Source organism: Sphaerodactylus townsendi, linkage group LG02 (assembly GCF_021028975.2).
Source record: "Sphaerodactylus townsendi isolate TG3544 linkage group LG02, MPM_Stown_v2.3, whole genome shotgun sequence".
Classification (NCBI taxonomy): domain Eukaryota; kingdom Metazoa; phylum Chordata; class Lepidosauria; order Squamata; family Sphaerodactylidae; genus Sphaerodactylus; species Sphaerodactylus townsendi.
In genome coordinates this window covers 40213153-40234510 of record NC_059426.1, presented here as the reverse complement: position 1 = coordinate 40234510, position 21358 = coordinate 40213153, and the positions used below count along the sequence as shown (strand labels likewise).

The window sequence follows — 21358 nt, the reverse complement described above, 5'->3', positions numbered from 1 at the left end:
TGATTGGAGGTTCCATGGGTAGAGGAAGGTGTTCTTGGTTCCCTCCCAGCCTTTTTCCTAATCCTAAAGACCCATAGTAGGAAGAGACTTATCTCCAAAAGAGATTGGCTGGGAGCAGTCACCTCCTGATCTTTTGCAGTTGCTACCTGGGAAATCTAGATAATTCAAAAGGTTTAAAAAGATGTCCATTGCGGCTGGCAATAAATACCTAAACATCAGGTGGGGGTCAGGTTGAGGGGAGAGAAGTGGTGTTTTCATAATGCCTAAAGATTCCAGAATTGTATTACCATTCCAGAAAATCATGGTCAGAACCCTAAGAAGCAATTTTTGTGTATATTTTTGACTTGGGAATTTCAGAATGAACACCCTTAAAAATTGCAGGACCCACCCCTTTCATGGGCAGAAATGCCCTGTATTTGTTCAGGGAGTGGTGGGTTGGAATACAACCCATTGTTTTGTTTATAAATATGTAATGATTTAATTGATTATAACTCAAATAATCCTTCAACTTTGTTAACTAGTAACAGAGCTAACTTTGAGTTTTTGAAATGCAAGGGAGGATTTTTGAAATTATGCTGTTTCAGCTATTAACTTGTTTGGATCCAAAGATTCTTGTACGGAAGTCACTGCCTCCCCTAGTTGGTTCCACTTTTTCACATGCTACATTGCCTTCTGCTCCAGTGTTTACCTCAAATTTTTTAATCAGCAATTTAGGGAGGGCAAGGAACTGCACCAAAATGAGATCATAAAGCTCTTCTAGAAGTGCTTTCTGTTGGTGCAAGATATGTTTGTGTTCAGACCGCAATATTTTGTTGTTGTTATGGTAACTAACCATTAATTGTGTTGTCAAACTAATTTGTCATTTTTGTTTTCATTTTTAAATATGAATTATACACAGTCAATTTCCCTAGTTTGTTTCTCATTAGTTTACTTAGAGACAACCGAGAAGCACGCATCTCTTTGTTTTCCAAGAGATACTCTCACACTTGAAAATTATTACAATTTCTGTCCAAACCAATTTAGCTGAAATTAAAATCAAGATAAAACAACAAGAAAAAACGTGCAGCTTGTTCCATTATCTGTATTTACCTGCCCACCTGTACTAAGTTAATGAGTGAGCAAATTATATTTAAATTAATGGGGTGAATGTATGCAGAGAAACTTAAGTAGGCTTAAATCTTATTGAAATAAATGGAACATAGGTCTTCAGAATGCTCACATTCACTTAAATTAAGCAAAGAGCCATTTGCTTATGGAAGCAAGTTCCTGTCCATATATCCCTAACTGGGTTAGGAACTATATGGACAAATGTTGTACCACCTGCTTTTCTGTTTGTTTCAGAGACAGAGCAGCATGCATGGAAAAACTAGCAATTATATTTGGGAAGACAAATGTTGGGAAGGATTTGTTTGGATTAAATGAATGATTGATTTACATAGACCAGTGATAAAACATAGAAACCTGGTTAGATTTAGTCCCCTACCTTCTGTTATTCCTTTAAACAAGAATGTTGTATGTACTCAGCCCTAAGCAGATGTATATTTGGATTAAAGCAAGAGTCTTTCATGAAATGAAAAATACATCCACAAATGTATACTTTTTCTTTTCTAGGAGGATTGTAGTTTGCCCAATCATTGATGTGATCAGTGATGACACTTTTGAATATATGGCTGGATCAGACATGACTTATGGAGGATTTAATTGGAAACTTAATTTTCGTTGGTATCCTGTTCCCCAGAGAGAGATGGACAGAAGGAAAGGAGATAGAACACTGCCTGTAAGGTAAGATGTTTTATGATCACTGGCTGATTGTTGTGTACATATGTGTGCTTATTCATATGTCTGATTAGACTTTTAGAAGTAGGATACCTGCATAATATGTTCATTAGCATAAAAGATGAACTTCCATTCAGTAGTGTATGGAATATATCAAAGCAGGAAAGGTGTCTCGTATTCTTGGATTTAGTGTAAGGGAAAAAAACTTTGAACATTCTTTTTTTTAAAAGTTTAACATTGAGGTCATGATGATGGAGATACATTTTAACCGTCACCTTGAAAATGTGGGGTTCAAACCTATAAAATTACAGAACTCTCCTGAGAATTCTAATTCATGTAGTTATTTGCAAGAGGTTTCCTGTTTCTCAAAAGTGACTTTGAGAGTGTCTTCCACATCTTTGCAGAGGCTTCTGCATCTTGTGGAATATTATAGAGAGATCCTATGCATTCAGAGCTGAGGACTTCATTCTACACAGGATGAGAGCTTTGATCCAGAAATTGACAGATATTAAATTTTGTGTGTTAGCCACTATATCCCTGGATTCGTTCACCATTTATGTACAGTGGGGAGGAAGAATCAGTGCAGATACCACATTTCTTTATTATCAGTTTTTGGGGGAAAGCACTGGGAAAGTTTGTGCTCAGTGATGCCTGGAATGGAAACTATTATCTCTAGCTGATACGCTTATATAATCCCCAAGGTAATTAACTTTCAATTTATGGGATTGTATAAATTCAGTATCTGGCTGCCTACATCAGCTATAACCGTGGCTTTCATTTAAAAAAGCAATAATCTTCTAGAGAAAAAATTAAAAACTAACTACAATTAAAAGCCAGAAACTGAACAATAAGGAATCTAAGTATTCATGATGTCCATATGATCACCAAAATAGCATGAACCTATGGGTTGTGAAATGATTCTGAGTATTTTCAGTTGTCATCCATGTATTCTTGTAGCCTTTATTTAAAGTTAAGATCTTTTGGTCAGTCTTAGGAAATGTGAACTTGGTCACAGACTGGATTATTGTGATGTGCATTGGACAAGCCTAATACATTTGTATAAGGAAGGGCAGTGGTGAGTGTCTCCTCCCAGTCCACATAGTTTACTCTGACTTTCAATGTATCAAATATATCAATATGAATTAACACAGCATAGAAAACCAATCTTTTGCCTATAAAACATAAATTCCTCCCAAAATTGTATGTAATTCCATACTGTTTTATCAAATTATTAAAAACAAAGAAAACCTCCAGTTTGTGCTTCCGAAAGCATGAATAAAACAAAAAACAACTTTAAAATATTGACCGACTTATAGAGTAGAGGAGGTAGAGTTTGGATTCATATCCCATTTGTCTCAACTGTCTCAAAGTGTCTTACAAACTTCTTCATCTTCCCACAACAGACACCTTGTGAGGTAGGTGGGGCTGAGAGAATTCTGAGAGAACTGTGACTAGCCCAAGGTCATCCAGCAGGCTTCATGTGGGGGAACAGAAAACAAATCCAGTCAACCAAATTAGAGTCTACCATGCTGGTTCTAGAGGGAGGGAATCAAACCTCCTGTGAACACAAGGATTTCCAAATGATTTGGGGGTTGTTGCAGAATAAATGTTTGAGAGTAGAGTACAGAAATGTTCATGTTACTTGGATGGGTGGGTGGGAGAGCACCACAAGTAAGAGTGGCTCAGTTATATAATTTTCAGCTCTCTCAGATCTATTGTCTGTGTCTTGTCTTGGGCTGTGTATGAACCAAAACTCAGGTCCCTTAGGAAGCCAAAAAGTACCTTGATAAAACCGTTTGTCTTTTACATTGATCAGTGCAGGCATTTATTAAATTCAGTTTATCTATAAGGTACAGATCTCATAGTGATCACAGGCAAGTTTTACTGTTCTGATATCAAAAGAGAAGACCCTCATGGAAAATCAATGAAGAGATGTGATTTCCTCCTTGAGTCTCCTTCTCCCATGTTGCACACTAGAATAGATTATTAATATGAGCAGAATAGACTAATATGAGTTACTAACTAAAGTAACTAATGTGAGTTACTAATATTTGCTGGGAAAAATATTAGTGTTGGTCCAGGCTAGCCCTATCTTATCAGATCTTGGAAGCTAAGCAGGGTTGACCCTGGATTTAGATGGGATTCTTTGGATGGGAAACAACCAAGGAAATCCAGGATCATGACACCAAGGCATACAGTAGAAGACCTCTTGCCTTGAAAATCCTATGGGGTCAACCATGAGTTGGCTGTGAAGTGACGGCAATTTCCACCACCAAACTGTTAGGCATTATCAAGCATTTCTATCAATGGAACATTTTCAATATGCATAACGTTGTTCGAAATACAATGATGATGAAAATGTGCTCAGTTTTGAGATAGGTATTTTTGATTTTGGCTTCTTATTACTGCAGACAATGAGATTCACTTTGGTTTGAAATACAAGTCAAGATAAGTGGCCGCTGTCTGCCTCAGGAATAACAATCAGCTTTTTCAGTCATCATGTAATGTTGTAGGATTGTTAGGGACTTGATGCAATAGAAATATTAGCCCTTGTAGAGTTAGCTCCAATTTATGGCAGAGGTTAATTAAATCAGTGACAGTATTGTAAATGCCCTGTGGGTAATTGTCATCTAAGACAGCTGTAAAAGAGAACACGAAACACAATTTATTCCTGAAAATAGAAATTTGACAGACAGTTTCTTTATCATATCTGCAGTGGACAGAAGATACAAGATTTCATTTAAAATATTTTCATTCTGCGATTAATAATACCTAACACTGAAAACAAATCATTGGCCCCTTCCGCACATGCAAAATAATGCGTTTTCAAACCACTTTCACAACTGTTTGCAAGTGGATTTTGCCATTCCGCACAGCTTCAAAGAGCATTGAAAGCAGTTTGAAAGTGCATTATTCTGCATGTGCGGAATGAGCCATTGAGAATTCATGAAATCCTACTATTCCAAGTTCAAGCCTATGTCATTTATCTTTGTTTTAAGCTAACACTGATTAAAAATAAACAGCTGACGTTAAATGCCAGTGGCCCTGGAGGATTGCAACTTGCTTATTTTTTTCTCTTAATCTTTCTTATTTTTGTTGTGTATAAAATGAAAATATGGAAAGAGCTACAAAGTAGGAGGAATAGTGAATTTTCTCTCTCTGCTTGGCAGCTCTGGTTATAGCAGTGGTACGAACTCTGTGACGCAGGATCCACAAGTGACTATTTGACATGACACGTTTGGCTATTCTAAGTAGTGTCAATGTGACTCCTATCCTGTGCTTTTAGACAAGGCCCTACCCTGGTAGTTGGCAGGTAGTTCCTATCTTGAGGAACTGCTGTAAGCCTGAAATCCAGGATGGAAGTAAATGTGGCTTTTTTTGATGATGGGTAATTAGAAATATGGTTCTACGTGAGCAATTCAGTGAGTCCCACTGGATTATAATAAGAACCTGAAAGTTGATCCATTAGAAGAGCTGAGGAAGACCCAACCTTAGCATCATGGATTCCGAGCGAGTGCACAGGAATCCATCACTCTGCTGATAAATTCAAAAAGCCAGGCTTGTATTTGACAATAGGGACCATCAACACAGGTTGCAAGGTTTCTGATTCGGGACTTCTTCCCTCTAATGCAAATCTGCAAATGTTATTTACATGGGTGAGCATTGGAACTTTCTTTTTTTGGTTGTTTCTAACTTGTCACTTAAGAAAAATGTAGTGTCAAGAAACTGAATTACCCATTTTGACGTGAAAAGAGTGCAAGAGGAGTCCGTCAGTGTGATAATCCTCTTTATGTAATAATTATTAAGCTTTCATAAAGAGGTAGAAAAATATATCCTTGTGAATTTAGTTGTGGCAGCTCAGGCTGCCAGTTTCCAAGATAGGTAGAGTTTCTGGTTGGTAGCCATATTGGTCTGAAACGGCAGAAAAATATTTGAATCCAGTGGCACTTTTAAGGCCAACAAGGTTTTACTCTTGATATAAGATATCTGAAGAAGTGTACATACACACAAAAGCTTATACCAAAAATAAATGTTGTTGGTCTTAAAGGTGTCACTGGATTCAGAGTTTTTCTGGTAGAGTTTCTGTTGTGTTGGTATGTTTAATATCTGGGTCACTTTCTGAATCAAGTAGATAAATGGCTCTGCTTTAGGTAGTTTGGAAATGATTTGATGAATCTTCATCTGCACTTGTTAAGGTCTTGCTAGAAATGACTAAACTGGATGGATGCCTTTTTCCCACTGAGCAGGAATACCCTGAAACATAACAGCAGAAGTTGGACTTCTCGTATTATAGTCCTCTGGTGCCCCACATGCTTACATTTCTCTTTCTGACCACTCAAACAGCTTGAAGCTTTAGAACAGCATGAAAGAGGGGGTGGCTATTAGATTGGTGCAGAGCCCTTTAGCAAAGACTCTGTTTTGTGATGATCATCCTCTTTAACACAGTCTGCATACGTTTTAACAAACCTTTTAAGTTTATTGCTGTTGATGCTTTGTTGCGGCAGAAAGAGTGGTTGTGGGAAAAGGGGAATGTTCGACTACCTTGTGCACAGAGAGAACACGAATACATTCCTCTGATAATCATGGAGCAACAAATTGCATAGTAATGGCTGTCATTAATAGTAACACTTGGAAGCTGGTTCATGGGCTACATTCCATTTTCACTGTGAATAATAAATTGGCTGTTAAGTTTTATCCTACTGTAAAAATTCTTGAGGCATATTGTGATATAAAGTAATTGCTTAATTCAGGATGTTTACTGTGTAGCCTGCAAGTTTTTTTAAAGGTGATTTAGCATCTAGGGCAGGGGTGTCCAACTCTGGTGCCCCAGATGTTCATGGACTATGAAACCCATCAGCCCTGCTGGCAGGAACTGATGGGAATCATAGTCCATGAATATCTGGGGTGCCAAGAGTTGGACACCCCTGATCTTGGGGTGTTAGCCACAGGTTACCATCACTGATACTCCAGCTGAAGTGTCACCTCTTTGAGCTGGTTTGTAGGTACCTGGGTTTTCGTGGTGGGCTTCATATATTAGAAGAATTCCCTTCAATGCACAGGTGTGCCACTATGGGAGTTAGATGTTCCATAGTCTGATTTTGAATAGAAGTGTCCTGTGCACAGTTAACTCAGAAGAAGGTCAAGTAGGGTGTCCTTATGATCGAACGTTACTATGATGAATGTTGTGCTGAATGTTGATAGTAGAAGTTGCCTGCCTATAACCTAAGACTGTGTGTCAGTAATGTCAGAAAACTAATTCACGTTGGTAGTCATCTTACACAGTCTTGACAGATCAGAATCTTGCCTTTTTGTCTCTGTACATATGTCCCAGGGCTCAGAGAAGTTTCTTCCTGCTCAATTGCCTTCTGACACTTGCCATCTCAACAAAAACAGCAGAAGTATAATGGTTTGCATGTTAAACCCAGGTTCAAATCATCATTCAGCTGTGAAGCTGGACCAGTCATTTACTCTTATTCTAATGTGGTGATGAGTGCCTTTAAGGAGTTTGAATTGATGAGAAAAATTAAGAGGCCTAGGAAAAGCAGTTATAGCTGAAACTTAGAAGAATCCAGACTGAGAGTTTCTGGGTAGTTTTTCACAGTTCTAACTGGTCGTATTGTTAGCTTTTTTAAAAAAAACCTGTTTTATACCCACGAGGTCCATCCTGTCATCCTTCACAACATGGTGTCAGAAGCTTGAACTCCAGATCATCTCCAAAGCTGTTTGCAAAGGTCCGCAGTTTTTCTCTTTGATGCTTAAGAGAGAGAGAGAAGGGAACTGAAGCTGCAGAAAATGCCAAAGCCTTTGACTCCAGTCAGCCTCCTAGATGGTCTGCCTGGAAACAGCATTTCTCCAGGTACAGAATTGCCAATCAATTGCATGAGAAGGCAGGAGAGATCCAAGTACGCTCCTTAATTTACGCCATGGCCCCCAAGCAGAGCAGATTTTCAACTCTTTTGTCTTTGCAGCAGAAGGAGATAAGGATAACTCTGACCTAGTCTTGGGGAAATTTGAAGAATTTTTTGTGCCCAAACGCAGCCTAACCATGAGAAAGCTTGTTTTTAACAGAGGAAGCAGCAGCCTGGTGAATCTGCTGAAGCTTATATAAGGTGTTTGCATGAACAAACAAATGCTTGTGATTTTGGGACTAACAAAAGTGAAAATATCAGAGACCAATAGTCATGGGTATTTCAGATGCAGAACTTTCTCAGAAGCTGCAACTTAAAAGTGAGCTTACTCTGGACGTTGCAATACAACTAATTAGAAACTCTGTACTGATTAAAGCATAAGTCCGTGAACAAAGTTCTCCAAAAGACTTCAAGAGGTTTCTCAGATGGTGGAGTTTCCTAAACACCCCACCCCAGTGAGGAAAAGTCCCAGACCTTTTCAGAAGTATCCTAGAGATCAGGTTAAGGAACTGCACTGAAAGCCAAGTCATGGATGATACCTTGGTTTATGGCCATACAGAAGAAGAGCATGATGCTTGACTAAGCAAAGTCCTTCACACCTTGAAAAAGGCAGGTCTACAGCTGAACAAGGTAAATGTCTTCTACACCAAAAGTCTGTCACCTATCTAGGGCATCTTATCAATGAACATGGTGTTAAACCTGACTTTAAAAAAACAGAAGTGATCCTAGAAATGGATCCTTCCACAAACACTACAGAACTTAAATGCTTTTTAGGCATGGTGTACAACCAAGGCAGGTTCTTGCCAAACTTGGCAAAAGTCCTCTGTCCTCTGAATGACCTGTTAAAATCCAGTGTAACCTGGCATTAGCATCTGTATCAAGTAGAGACATTTGCAAAAGTGAAACAACTGTTAACCAGTCCACCTGCACTAGCATGCTGTGATGTCCATCGTCCTACTGTTGTCTGTGCCAATGCAAATAGCTATGGCCTCAGTGGGTTACTCCTCCAAGAGCATGATGGTGAAATGAAACCAGTTGCATTTTGCTCCAGAACCCCCACTGATGTAGAAACTTAATATGCTCAGATGGAAAAAGAATGTTAAGCAGCTGTTTTGTGAGCGGGTTTTCAAATATCTCTTTTGTTTGTCTTCCTTTCAACTTCCTTTCAACTTCCTTCCAGTCTCTTCTTCATCAGTTACAAACCCTCACTTCTTCTGGTGCAGATTTGCAGAAAATTATTAAACATTGTATCCAAAGGACGGCCAAAACATGCACGCTGCCCACCAAACAATGTTAGCCCTTATTCCGCCGTGTGTGAACATCTTACTGTTATCACATGGACTCATTTTTCATGGTAAGCGTATTGTTATTCCCACTGAGAAAAGGCAGTACATATTACACCAGCTTCACACTGGATATTAAGACATTACCAAATGCAGAAAACATACACTACTTTCCATGTGGTGACCACAAATTAGCCAAGATCTCACATTTTTCATTCCAAAATTGTGAAATTTGCCAGAGACACAAACCTTTCCAAAGGGAAGAAGCTTTGTTTCCTACTCTACCTTCCAGGCCATGGGAAAGGGTTGGTGCAGATGTGTGTATACTGCAAGGTTGAAATTATTTGGTTGTTACTGATTATTTTTCTTGGTTTATAAAAATTGCTTCCATGACATACATGTCAACTCCCACAATCATCACTTGTCTGAAAAACATATGGGGTTGTCCAAATGTGCTGATGACCGACAATGCAGTTTGCAGGAATAGAGTTTGCAGAGTTTGCAGAGATATACCATTTTGAACACATCACAGCCAGTCTGCACTTCCCACAGTCAAATGGGGAAGCAATAGAGCTGTGAAAACTGCAAAGAAAATTCTAAAGCGAGAAGATCCATTCATAGCTTTACTGGCATACCATACTACTCCAGTAACTGCTACAGGATACAGTCCTGGACAATTAGTAATGGGCCACCAAATCCAGACACCACTTCATACCTTAGGGACAGCCTTGTACCCTCAATGGCCAAATCTGAATATTGTTCAGATTAATGACGTGAAAGCCAAAGCAGGATACAAAAGACATTATGACCAATATCATGGGTTCACATATTACAATCACTGCCAAAAGGATTACAAATAAGAGTGAAGCTGGAATGTCATAAATGGTCCACCCCTGCAATAATCATGGAGCAATGCCAAATGCCACGATTGTATCTTGTTAAGACCAACACTGTAGCTATTTGAAGAAATAGAAAACACCTCCAGTTAGTTCCAGAACCAGAGACTCCCAAACCAGATTCTCCAGCCAGCATTGAATCTTGTACACCAGATCCAGTTCAAGCTCATCCTGCAGTAATGACCACGTTCTCTCCTTTGCCAACCACAGAGAGAGTAACTTCAAGAGGCAGAGTGAACAGAAAACCTGCACAACATAGACTGATGTAATAGCACCCTAATATGGGGCGGAATAATCCCCAAGTCCTATTGAGATGCATGATAGTCCACTTATCACCTCGAGTTAGGATGTTAACCTGTATATATGGTAATTATTTAAATAGTTATTTAGATAACTCTATAAATTATTATATATTCAAAAGGGGGAAAGATATAATATGTTTCTTTAAGGAGTTTGAATTGATGAGTGGAATTAAGAGATCTGGGAAAAGCAGTTGTAGCTGAGACTCAGAAGTGTTCAGACCGAGAACTTCTATTTAGCTGTTCATAGTTCTTACTAGTCTTATCGTTAACTGTAAATAAACCTGTGTGAAACCCACAAGGACAACCCTGTCATCCATCACAACACCTACCCTACATCACAAGATTGTGGTGAAGGCAAATGAAGGAGGGGAGGACCATACATGTGACCCTGAGTGCCTAGTAAAAAGGGTAAGGCAAAAAGTGCAATAGAAGAATTAGGAAATAAATATAAAAACAGACACTCAGATCAGGAGCTTACGAAGTGAGGTGCATATACCATAAAACCAAAGAATTGATCAACTCAGAAGAAGATACTGAGGCATTTGACACTCAGGACAAATCATCTCTCTCTCAAAGTATGAGTTTTACATTCTTCCCCCTACTTAAACCAGCTAAACCACTCCTAAAAGTACACATTATTACAAGGAGTCACCCTACTGAGAACACCATGCTAAGTGGAGTTCTGTGTCCATTCCATGATGACCTAACTTGTTGGAGTGGTGTTTGTAACACAACATTCACTGTAATTTTTTCTCTCTTTTCTGTCCTGTCCTTTTTTCCTCCCTCCACCGTTTTTGTTTTTTTTTGGCTGAAAACTGGTACTTTAAGCTTTTTTTTTTTTCCTGAATCTGCCTTTAAATCATTCATTGGGCCCTGGCTTTCTGCAAGTTCTTGGCTGCACTATCCTTTGTTTTGCCAACCTTTGTTTATAATTGTGATGACTCTTCCAACCGTGGTCAACAAATGCTATGTCCACTTTTTTTTCTTTATAAATAATAAGATCCAACTAACATTTGTTCCCTAATACTTCCCCATATGGGAGCTGCCACCAGGAATAGTTCCAGAAAAAAAACCCTGATCTCTTTTTGGTAGTGTGTATGAGCTTATCAGGCAAAGTGGTCTTAAGGAAAATAGGGTGGGATTACAATGTTTCTTCAAACAAAGTAAGATTTTATTTATAGCTGATAGGTAACTTCAAGGTTTCAAGCAAAATATTTACAAAATACAATAAAATCAAACTGAGAAAACAAATACTTTGAGGACTTCACTCAACATGACACTTTCTGAAAGCTTCTCTCTCTCTCTCATAGTTCTCTCAGACTTTCTGGCCATTTTCGCACAGGTTCAGAAACAGCGGCTTCGCGCTGCTCAGGGGTTGTGATGCGGCGGCGGCCATGCGAACCCCTCCCCAGGGACGCTGAATTCTGCCCGTGCGAAAACAGACTACTTTTTTATTTTGTCTAGGCCCCTTCCACACATGCAGAATAATGCGTTTTCAAACCACTTTCACAACTGTTTGCAAGTGGATTTTGCTATTCCGCACAGCTTCAAAGAGCATTGAAAGCAGTTTGAAAGTGCATTATTCTGGATGTGCGGTATGAGCCTAACAGTTTGAGGCTCTGACTTTTTCTGTAAACCCCCTGACTGTCCAACTAACTCTCTCACAGAACTTTGACACTTCTCACTCAGAAACCCTAACACATTCACTAGTGTTTGTTCACACAGAGCTTTTACTCATTCGGTATTTTCACTCAGAAGTCCTAACACATTCTGCCATGCTCACACAGAGTTTTAACTCTCTCTGACTAGAGCAGGGGTCTGCAACCTGTGGCTCTCCAAATGTTCATGGATTACAATTCCCATCAGCCCAATTGGCCATGCTGGCATGGGCTGATGGGAATTGTAGTCCATGAACATTTGGAGAGCCACAGGGTGCAGACCCCTGGACTAGAGTTTTGATACTCCCAGTCCTTTCACTCTGAAATCCTTTCACCTTCTCTTCTCTCTCTGATTTTCTGACACCTTCTGCCAGTCCAGCACAGCCTTCCACAGAATCAACGGATCATTCCGCAGATGCAAAATAATGCACTTTCAAACTGCTTTCAATGCTCTTTGAAGCTGTGCGGAATGGCAAAATCCACTTGCAAACAGTTGTGAAAGTGGTTTGAAAACGCATTATTTTGCATGTGCAGAAGGGGCCAACCAGTCACATTGCTCTCTCATCCCCCTCTCATCCCCCTTTCTCTCTCCAACTAAGCTCTCCGTTTAAAGTCACACACAGAGACATTAAAATCATTACAATAATCAGTAAAGCCCAAATTATAATAATCTTCCTTGTTTTGATGTCTTTTCCTGAGAAGTTGGTTTGCTGCAATCCTACAGTATTTTGAACTTGGTAGACTTTTGTTTGTATAAATATATTGTTGGTATTATTTTTAAAAAGTTAAGCAGCCAGCTTATCAAGTGAATAGGGCTTGCCATGTTATGCCTTTAGAATCAGTATCTTCTCCTTTCTCCAAAAATCTACCTTACATGCATACTTTTGGTATTGAATTGCAGTGTTTCAATAATAATATAGGCAACATCTATACATCCTGGATAAGTGAATATCACTTCTTAATAACTGCTGCTGTGTGTGCATGTGTTTAGCAATTGATCAGGTTTTGTTGAAATGGAAGGTAGCAGAGGTGAACTGCAAAGTCATGTTCATTACTGATCAAGGAAACAATTTTACCAACATAATGATAAGAGTTTAGGACATGCTTGTGCTTATTTAGAATAGCAAATACTGATGATTATGTGGCCATGTGACTTTTAGAGCAACCATTTGAGCAACCCCCAGTCAGATTCCGGACAGAGCAATTGTGAGTCAGTCATAATGAACTGAATTCATTGGATTCAAAATGAAGGAATGGAGTGACTGAAAGAGAGCCTGGAAATGGTGCAACCTCGCACTGGTACATTTGCCCTCCCCAGGGCACTTACCCTGGTGGAGGAACCAGATGTGCCATTGGCGGTGCATCCCGTGGCCCCAATGCTGCAAAATCTAAAAGTCGGGGGTGCGCTGGTGTCTTGCTTGAACACCAACATGGGGGTGGGGCAGGGCATTAAGTGGGGTGGAGGCAACATTAGTCAGCTCCCTCTGGGGGTTTGGGGCCAGTTGCATGGCACACTGGCCCTCGGACTTATGCTCCCCTTTTGGTGGCATATGTCCTTTCAACTCTATGGGGCTTTCCAGTGGCAGGGGAGTTTCAGGACTTTTCTGAGCTCCCTGTGCTGCCAGAAAACCCTACTGAAGGCAGCATGGTGCTACCATATTTTGCCACCTCCAGGTTTGGATGGGGCTACCTGCCTTCTATCCCATCCCATCTGCAATCCCCTCCCCCCCCTGAGAATCTGTTTCTGGAGCCTGAGGTGAGGGAACTACAGCCAGGAAGGGAAAGTGGCAACCTCCATTTTTGTGTTAGTCAAGCAAGAACTTAGTGAGACAAGAAGGGGTGCTTTCTGCCTATGCCATTGTCTGTAGTTCTCAATTCTGTGCCCCATACCATAGCAAAGAGCCCGAACCTAAAGCAAGGATCCCCAATGTGATGATGGCTGTGGGCACCATGGTGCCTGCTAACACCTTTCTTGGCACCTGCCAAGTGTTTCAGAAAGTGGGTGGAGCCAGGCAGGCTTTTGTTTATAAGGCTTCTGATTGGCCATTGGAGATTTGATTGGCTATGCAGATTTTTTACAACATTGCTTTGACAGCAGCTACCACCACAGCACAAGGATCTTCACTGTGTGACTGAAGGTAAGCTATGGCAGTCATTTTGTGACTCGTTCCACCTTCTGTGACAACCTTTTTGTGGCTGCGCCACCACCATGTATCAGAATTCCAAAGGTTCACACAGGTTCAAAAACGTTGGGTACCTTAAGAGTCCCATTTTAGGAGTCTAGAGAGCTATAGTAAGAAAAGGAAGACAGAAGAAATACCTTTCATGTACTCTCTGTGTTTAAAGTTCTTTAGGATCCATCCCAAGGAAAAATGAGCCATTGAAGTCTTTGTCTGAGAACAACAGTTTAAATGAAAATGAATCATTAAGCAGTACTAAGTAGTCTCATGTATGTGTGTGTTTCCACTGTTTTGTGATTGTCTGGATATGGCAAGTGTATCTCTCTTATGCAAAGAGAGAAAACACCTTTCCTTTTTAAAGGAAAAAAAATTGATGTTCGGTTTCAGTTTCTCCCTGCTTGAGTAAGGTGCCCCAAACATTGAGACTTAAATAATCATATAGAAGGGAAACAAATCCAGTATGTATCAAATATATAATGTACACATTTTGATAAATCAATGCAAAATAATCAATAAAAGCTGCATTACTAAGGCAGGTGCTTTCTCAGCTGTTTGCTTGTGCAGTCTTAAGTGAAGGTTTATGGCACCCCATAGAATTTAAGTAATCAAATCACTGGGGGGAAAAACATCAATTCCTCATTCTAATACCTCCGTCATGGAGTTTTTAAACATGAGGCCAATACATTTATTGCCATGCATACATCTCTAACCAGATTTTAAAGAAATTAAGCAAGATTTAATTTTTTTTAGAGATATTGGATATTTTCAGGCAATGAAACATTGTATAGAATTATCCAGTAACTAGATTTGCCTTTTCTATTAACACTACGAAGATGTTAAATTGTGCAAGACATCAAGCGGTTCCCACCTGTATTTAGATTATGTTTCTAGATGTTGATGTTCGGTTTATTCCATTTACTAAACAGTGTGAGGTATAGTGTTTAAAACAAAAGAGAAGAGGGAACGATTTTCAAAAAGAAACCTGAAGTGCATGCATGGATTGGCTAGGTATGAGTCTTTTGCTCTGGATCAATGTAGGCAAAAACAATATACACCTTTACCTTATTGTAAATAGATTTGTGATTATGTCTGAAGCATCTGGAGGATGTGTTCTATAGTATCACTCATTAAATTCCACACAATATCTTTCAAAAGGTTCTTTTCTTTGTTTTTGTGTTTTTTGTTTGTTTTTTTTCTTTTTGTTTTCAACTAGGACCCCTACTATGGCTGGTGGCCTATTTTCTATTGACAGAAACTACTTTGAAGAGATAGGAACTTACGATGCAGGAATGGATATCTGGGGTGGAGAAAATCTTGAAATGTCTTTTAGGGTAATTCACCATTTTACTTCCTTTTCTGACAATTGGCATGGTTATTCTGTAAAATTGTTGAGTTTTACAATGGGTTCATTTTGCTCATTTTATGTAAAATGCAAATTTTAGTCTGGCCATGTTTTAGAAACTTTTGATGATTAAAAATAGCATTGAGATATGCATAAATTGATATGTACTAAGCTTTCAATCAAGTAATTAAAAAATTGATATGAATGATCAATAAATGTACTTCACAGAAAAGTGTCATGCATTTCCAGCTGGAGCTTCCAAATATCATGAGTTTAGAAGCTATTATGGGACTTCTTTCACTGTGGTCCTTTTGAGATTATGACCAGACTTGATTCATGCCCTGGTGGATCCCAACTTTCCTCCGTCATCAGAGGGGTTGGTCTATGTCAAAATAAAAAAAAAATCTTTGACTAGATTTCCTTTGAGAATGACTTTATGAACTTATAAACATAGAAAACTGATTTTTAAAAAAATGTAATGACAGAATGTGATGAATGATTGAACTAAAGTGTGTTAGAAAATTTTGGATTGGTTCACCTATTTGCCCACTGGCAGGACTAAACTAAAGTGTGTAAGAAAATTTGAGACTGGTTGACCTGCTTGTCCACTGGCAGGACAAGTCCCATGTTAGCTGCTCATGATGTGTACAACATCATAAGTGCAAACCAGCCTTACCATGTATGTATCTTTATGTGTGTACCCAGTTTTCAAAAAAGGACATGGATGGATTATGGAAACTGAGTATATGTATAGTACACATGAGTGAGGTTGGGGGAAGTAACCAACCACATTGATGATACTGTATACACAGATGGGTGAGTATGTGAGTAAGGGTCTTCCTTCTACCAGAACAAGTTGGAAAGAAATAGTTGGTTCAACTCATGGCTTTTTATGATAGCTCTCTTTTGAAGAAAAACACTATTAATGTGTTTTTCTTCATTGTATTTAAGACTAGAATTCAGTGGAAATTTTTTATTGACATAATCCCATTTTAGAAAAACTTTGCCAGCATTAGTTTTTTTTCTAGTGAACTTTTATATTGTTGACAAATACATTAGTCAAAGATATTTTATTTATTTATTTATTTAGCAAACTTTTTTCTCCAGAATTGCTCAGGACATTGTATATCTTTTCCCCTTTATTGACTTCATTCTCACAACTCTCTGTGAGGTAGTTTAAGAAAGACCTAGTCATTTTCCTGTTTCCATATCTACTATACTACGCTGTCTCTCAGATTTCTCACTGAGTGCTACAACTTGACAGGTTGTGTTAAGAACATAAGAACTAGCCTGCTGGATCAGACCAGAGTCCATCTAGTCCAGCACTCTGCTACTTGCAGTGGCCCACCAGGTGCCTTTGGGAGCTCACGTGCAGGATGTGAAAGCAATGGCCTGCTGCTGCTGCTGCTCCCGAGCACCTGGTCTGCTAAGGCATTTGCAATCTGAGATCAATTTCTGTGTCATTGTGTTTTGTCTTCTCTAGCTGTCCTAAGCACTGCTAGCATAGCCTGTGACAGAATATTATCCAGGCAACTCATAAATGACATATTTGCACCTGGACACAAGGGAATATATTTTAGCACTGTCATAATTTCCAGAAGTCTATAAGCCACGTATTGGGTGCATATTTTGTAGTGTTTCTGATCCTACCCTAATATACCTCATAATAATTCTGATGCTTCTAATTAGCTCAGCACTGGTGAGAAAGAATTTTCCTCTCCATCCTTGAATACGGGGGAGAGATATATAATGATCTTACTCTGGATTGCCTTGGGTTATGCTCAAAAGAAGCATGAGAAACTGAGAGCCTTTAAATCATAGTGTGACTTGACAAGCTGATCCTTTTCCTCAAAGGTCAAGCAACAGAGTTAACTTGTTTGGTGTAAGAACACTTACAGGCCACTTCTGAGCATCTTGTAGTCCAGAGTGAGATGAATCATTTCCTTGCCCCGGTCCTTTAGAAGGACCATTCACCACATGCTGGCTGGAGTGTCCATCAATGAGAACAATTCTCGTTCCTTCCAAGTGTGTCCCAGCATGCCACAATTTGGATTGGAAAAACTTTTCTAAGTAAACCTTCTAATTAGTTGTGGCATAACAATGGTGTTGGCTTCAAAGGCATTAAGGCCCATCCAGTCAAGGATGAACACATTTTCCAGTTCGGTTTATATCAGTGGGGAAAAAAAGCACATGCTCAAATTTCTCTGATTTGAAAGCAGTTGACAGAGCATTACGCAGCTTGTAAGGATAGTTTCCTAGACATTATCTACCAAAACTTGCAATAAAGAGGAGTGACTCATTTGTTCTTTAACAAGGCAAGTTTTCTCCTCTCAAAAAATGTATCCAATCCTGTGTCTTACTTATAGTTTATCCTATGCTGAAATCCTTCAGTGGTTTGAGTTTATATCTTATTGCCAAGGTTTTGTTGAAGTGGTTGCAGTACTGTGTACTTGCCACCAGTTGTGTACTGGGCCTAAATGTCTCCCCGGCAGCATGACTGCCTCCCTGTGCCCCCCTGGCCTGACTCACCACACACCCCGCGCCACACTTACCGGAGCCAGCAGGGAGGCCGGGGCTTGGGGGTGACTCGGATAGTCACCGCGGTGACAGGCCAGCTCCTGGGCTGGCCTGTGCTGCGATGCCTGCCTGGGCTGCCCGCTGCCGAGCCCTGCCCCCCAGCCTGCAGGGAGGCTGGGGGCGGCACTCAATGGCATGCACCTGGGAAGATGGGATACCCCATATTCCCATTAGCAGTACCCCACTGCTTGCCACATTTAGGTCACTTTTGCACATGCAGAATAATGCACTTACAATCCACTTTCAATGCACTTTGCAGGTGGATTTTACTGTGCAAAATAGCAAAATCCACCTGCAAACAATTGTGAAAAGTGCATTGAAAGTGCATTATTCTGCATGTGCGAAAATGTCCTTAAAAAGGCATATAAAACGGTTTCATTCCAGAGGCCATTTATTGAAGGGTAAATTGTTTCAGCAGGTTCGGCAGTGTTTGTTTTAATTCTTTGTGTATGTTTTGAAAAATTGAGTGCTTTTTAATTTGCAGTTTGTGTATTTCAATATGTGTTTTAATGTTGCTTACTGGTACATTTTCAGTCTGAGCCAGTGGTGTTTTAAATAAATATATAATTTTGCTTACTCTGCTCTTAAATACATGTAGTAAATTGGCAATTTAAAATCGTTTCTTTAAAAAATGTAGAAAACAGCAAATTGGAGTTGACAGGGAAATGTAGGTCATGTTTTGATATAGTCATAAGGCAACACTGGAAATTATTTTAAGAGTAAAAGAATAAAAGAACTAGTAGCAGAAGATGCAAGCATAAGAAATCTTAGTTATCCTAGAGTATTTTACGAATTCTTTAGTAGATCACGTACCTACAATAGGACAACTTTGTTCACCCCCAGTATTGGGGTTCACATTGTTCACAATGTAATGTAGCACACTACAGGCTGAACTCGATATGTGAGTCTTCCTATTGAATTGGTGAACATGTGGTATGAAATTTAGAGCATCCTACTACTTTACAAATTTATTGTTCATTGTCCAACAGTAAACTTAGTAAAAAAATGTATTCCTTTAAGAACAAGATGAGAGTTCTGCTATCTTTATAGCATGTGTGGAAGATGATTAGAATGTAAATATCTAGATATTGTCACAAATAAGGAAGAATAAGCGGTACTAGGGGGAATGGATGTACAGGGTTTCAGCCTTTGAGTTTGATGAAATGATCTGCAGATGCAAGAATCATGATATTTTCCGATTTGCATTTTCCCTCTATTGGCAGTCATTTCCAATGGCACCAAAGTTTATTCTCAGGGTTGTGGGACCCATGAGGACTGACAGCCAGTGGGTCAGGAGGTGTAGTAGGGAGGGCGCAAACTCACCCTCTCCCTTTTCTTTCAACAGACCTGTACTTACAGAAAAGGTAGAAAGTACCATTACATCTCTACAGCAATTTTCTGATAGCAATGTACAGGTAGAGGAGCGGAGGGGCCCATGCCCCCAATCATGTAATCTACCAGTCCCCTTTAATCAAGTTTTGAATGATCAGAGCCAAAGTCCTGAGGGGAGGGAGTAAACTCGGGAGGGAGTAAACCGCTGAGAGGACTGGTGGGCTAAAGAGACATTCTCAGGTACAGCAGACTGGTTATTTAATGAAGGTTACTGAGGAAAAGTAATCTTAATTGAGAATGAGTCTGTTGTCCAAGGGAAATAGATTGAAGACTCTGTATCGCTGTGACTGTAGGGCCAGGTTCATTTGAAGGGCTTGAAAAATTGTCATTTGGTGGCTGGGTGAAACAGTTGTTAGTCAGGGTGTTGTTAGTCAGGTTATCTAGTATTTAAGCACACGTGTGTAATCTCTGGAAAAAGAAAAAGAAAATTCCCTCAGCCTAAAGGGAATGCTATGTTGTTACAGTGCATTTATACAGCAGTATAAATGTACTGTACTGATTTTAAACAGTGTTAAAAAGAAACTAAATAAGCAAATCCGTTTGTTCTTTTGCATTCCTGCCTCCTGTGCCTCAGACACATTTACAAATAATTCATCTTTTTTCACAACAACAAATTCACATGAATGTAGCCACTGAAATAGAAACTGTTTAAAATCCATCAAGGATGGTTTCTGTCATGAATAAAGATAACGGGTTATCACACCAACCTACATGCTGTTAATCCATGTGGGGCTCAGGACTACAGGAATACATTTTTCAAGGGTCAGAAAAAGACTGATGTGGGGGCAAGAAAGAAGATTGCTGGAGACAGCATTCTGGATGAATTTTGTTAATAGCAGAGGTTTCTGCTAGCACGAAGTTTCTTATATTAAACGAAAGCTCTACCGTGAGAAAAATGGATCCAGTAATTTTAGCTCACATGCCCTACTATTTTCTATGTAAATCTGTGTGGAAAGTATACTTACTCTGTGGTATTGCTGAAAAGTGATATATGATGTCTCTGTGGATTATGTGAGGTCTAAATTCTATATGGACAATATTTGCATGTTGGTCCCTGAAAAGCAAATAGAATGAATAAGGAGATGGTCGGGACTAAGTTGAGGTTAGTGAGGCTGTACCTATAAGTTCCACAATGGAGTAACTGTCCACTACTAGTCAATCAGTTGATAACTAGAAGTCCTTAGATTTATGAAAAGTCAAATTGCAGATTCATATGCAGTAGTATTCAGGCACAACTAGCTGCAGTATGTAAAATGATAGACTATATACTAAAGACACACAAACACAAAAGCACCTTGTGTGCACATTTACAAGCATGTGCATTGTCATCAGCCCTATTCAGGTCTGGGATTAAATCATACTCTTTGGTTGGATTTTTCCATGTGACCCTCTACTGATATCAACCAGTAGCATGATCAAAGACTGATAGCTATTTAAGTTTTCATTTTTCTTTTATCATCCTCTCTTCCTCTCACTGTGACCTATGGTTCCTACACTCTTTTCCTCTATGACACAGTTTTTGGTTCCTGCCATTGAGGTTCCCTTTGTCTCTCCTAAAGCCCTTCTCTAGATTCCCTGATTTTCTGATTGCTGCGAGCTCCCCTTCCCGTTTGACTGTGTGTCTAGCATATCCTTCCCTTTCATATCCCCAGACCTCCTCACATTATCTTCAGTTCTCTTTCCCTCTGTCTTCTTAGTCCCTCTTCCTAGGCTTTTCAGAGGCACATACATGTCCGTGCAACTCTGTTAGACTAGCCATAAGTGAGTCATCATTGGGCATTTATCATATATTTTACTAATTGTTTAGTATTTTAGTAGAAATTTGAAGTACGGTACTTTATTTTGCTTTGCCAATCGTGCTGATATCCATCTGCTTTTCACATTCCTTCTCTGTCTTGTCTTCAATCTGTCCATCTATAATTAATAAAGTCAACCTTTTAAAAAACAGTGGCCTCGTTTTTTTATGAGAAACTAATAATAATGGTGATAATGTTTATTTACACCCTGCCCTCCCTCAGCCAGGCTCAAGCTGGCTTACAGTAC

General features: G+C 39.4%; 1 protein-coding gene across 3 annotated transcripts in view; it reads left to right on the top strand.

The window, feature by feature from the left end:
- The window catches only part of GALNT13 (polypeptide N-acetylgalactosaminyltransferase 13), a 251555-nt gene that overhangs the window by 138056 nt on the left and 92141 nt on the right, over positions 1 to 21358 (top strand). For all 3 annotated transcript variants that reach the window (XM_048485263.1, XM_048485262.1, XM_048485261.1), the window contains exons 6-7: positions 1612 to 1782; positions 15218 to 15335. In XM_048485263.1, the coding sequence (XP_048341220.1) occupies positions 1612 to 1782; positions 15218 to 15335 (289 nt within the window). The remainder of the gene's footprint in view (positions 1 to 1611; positions 1783 to 15217; positions 15336 to 21358) is intronic.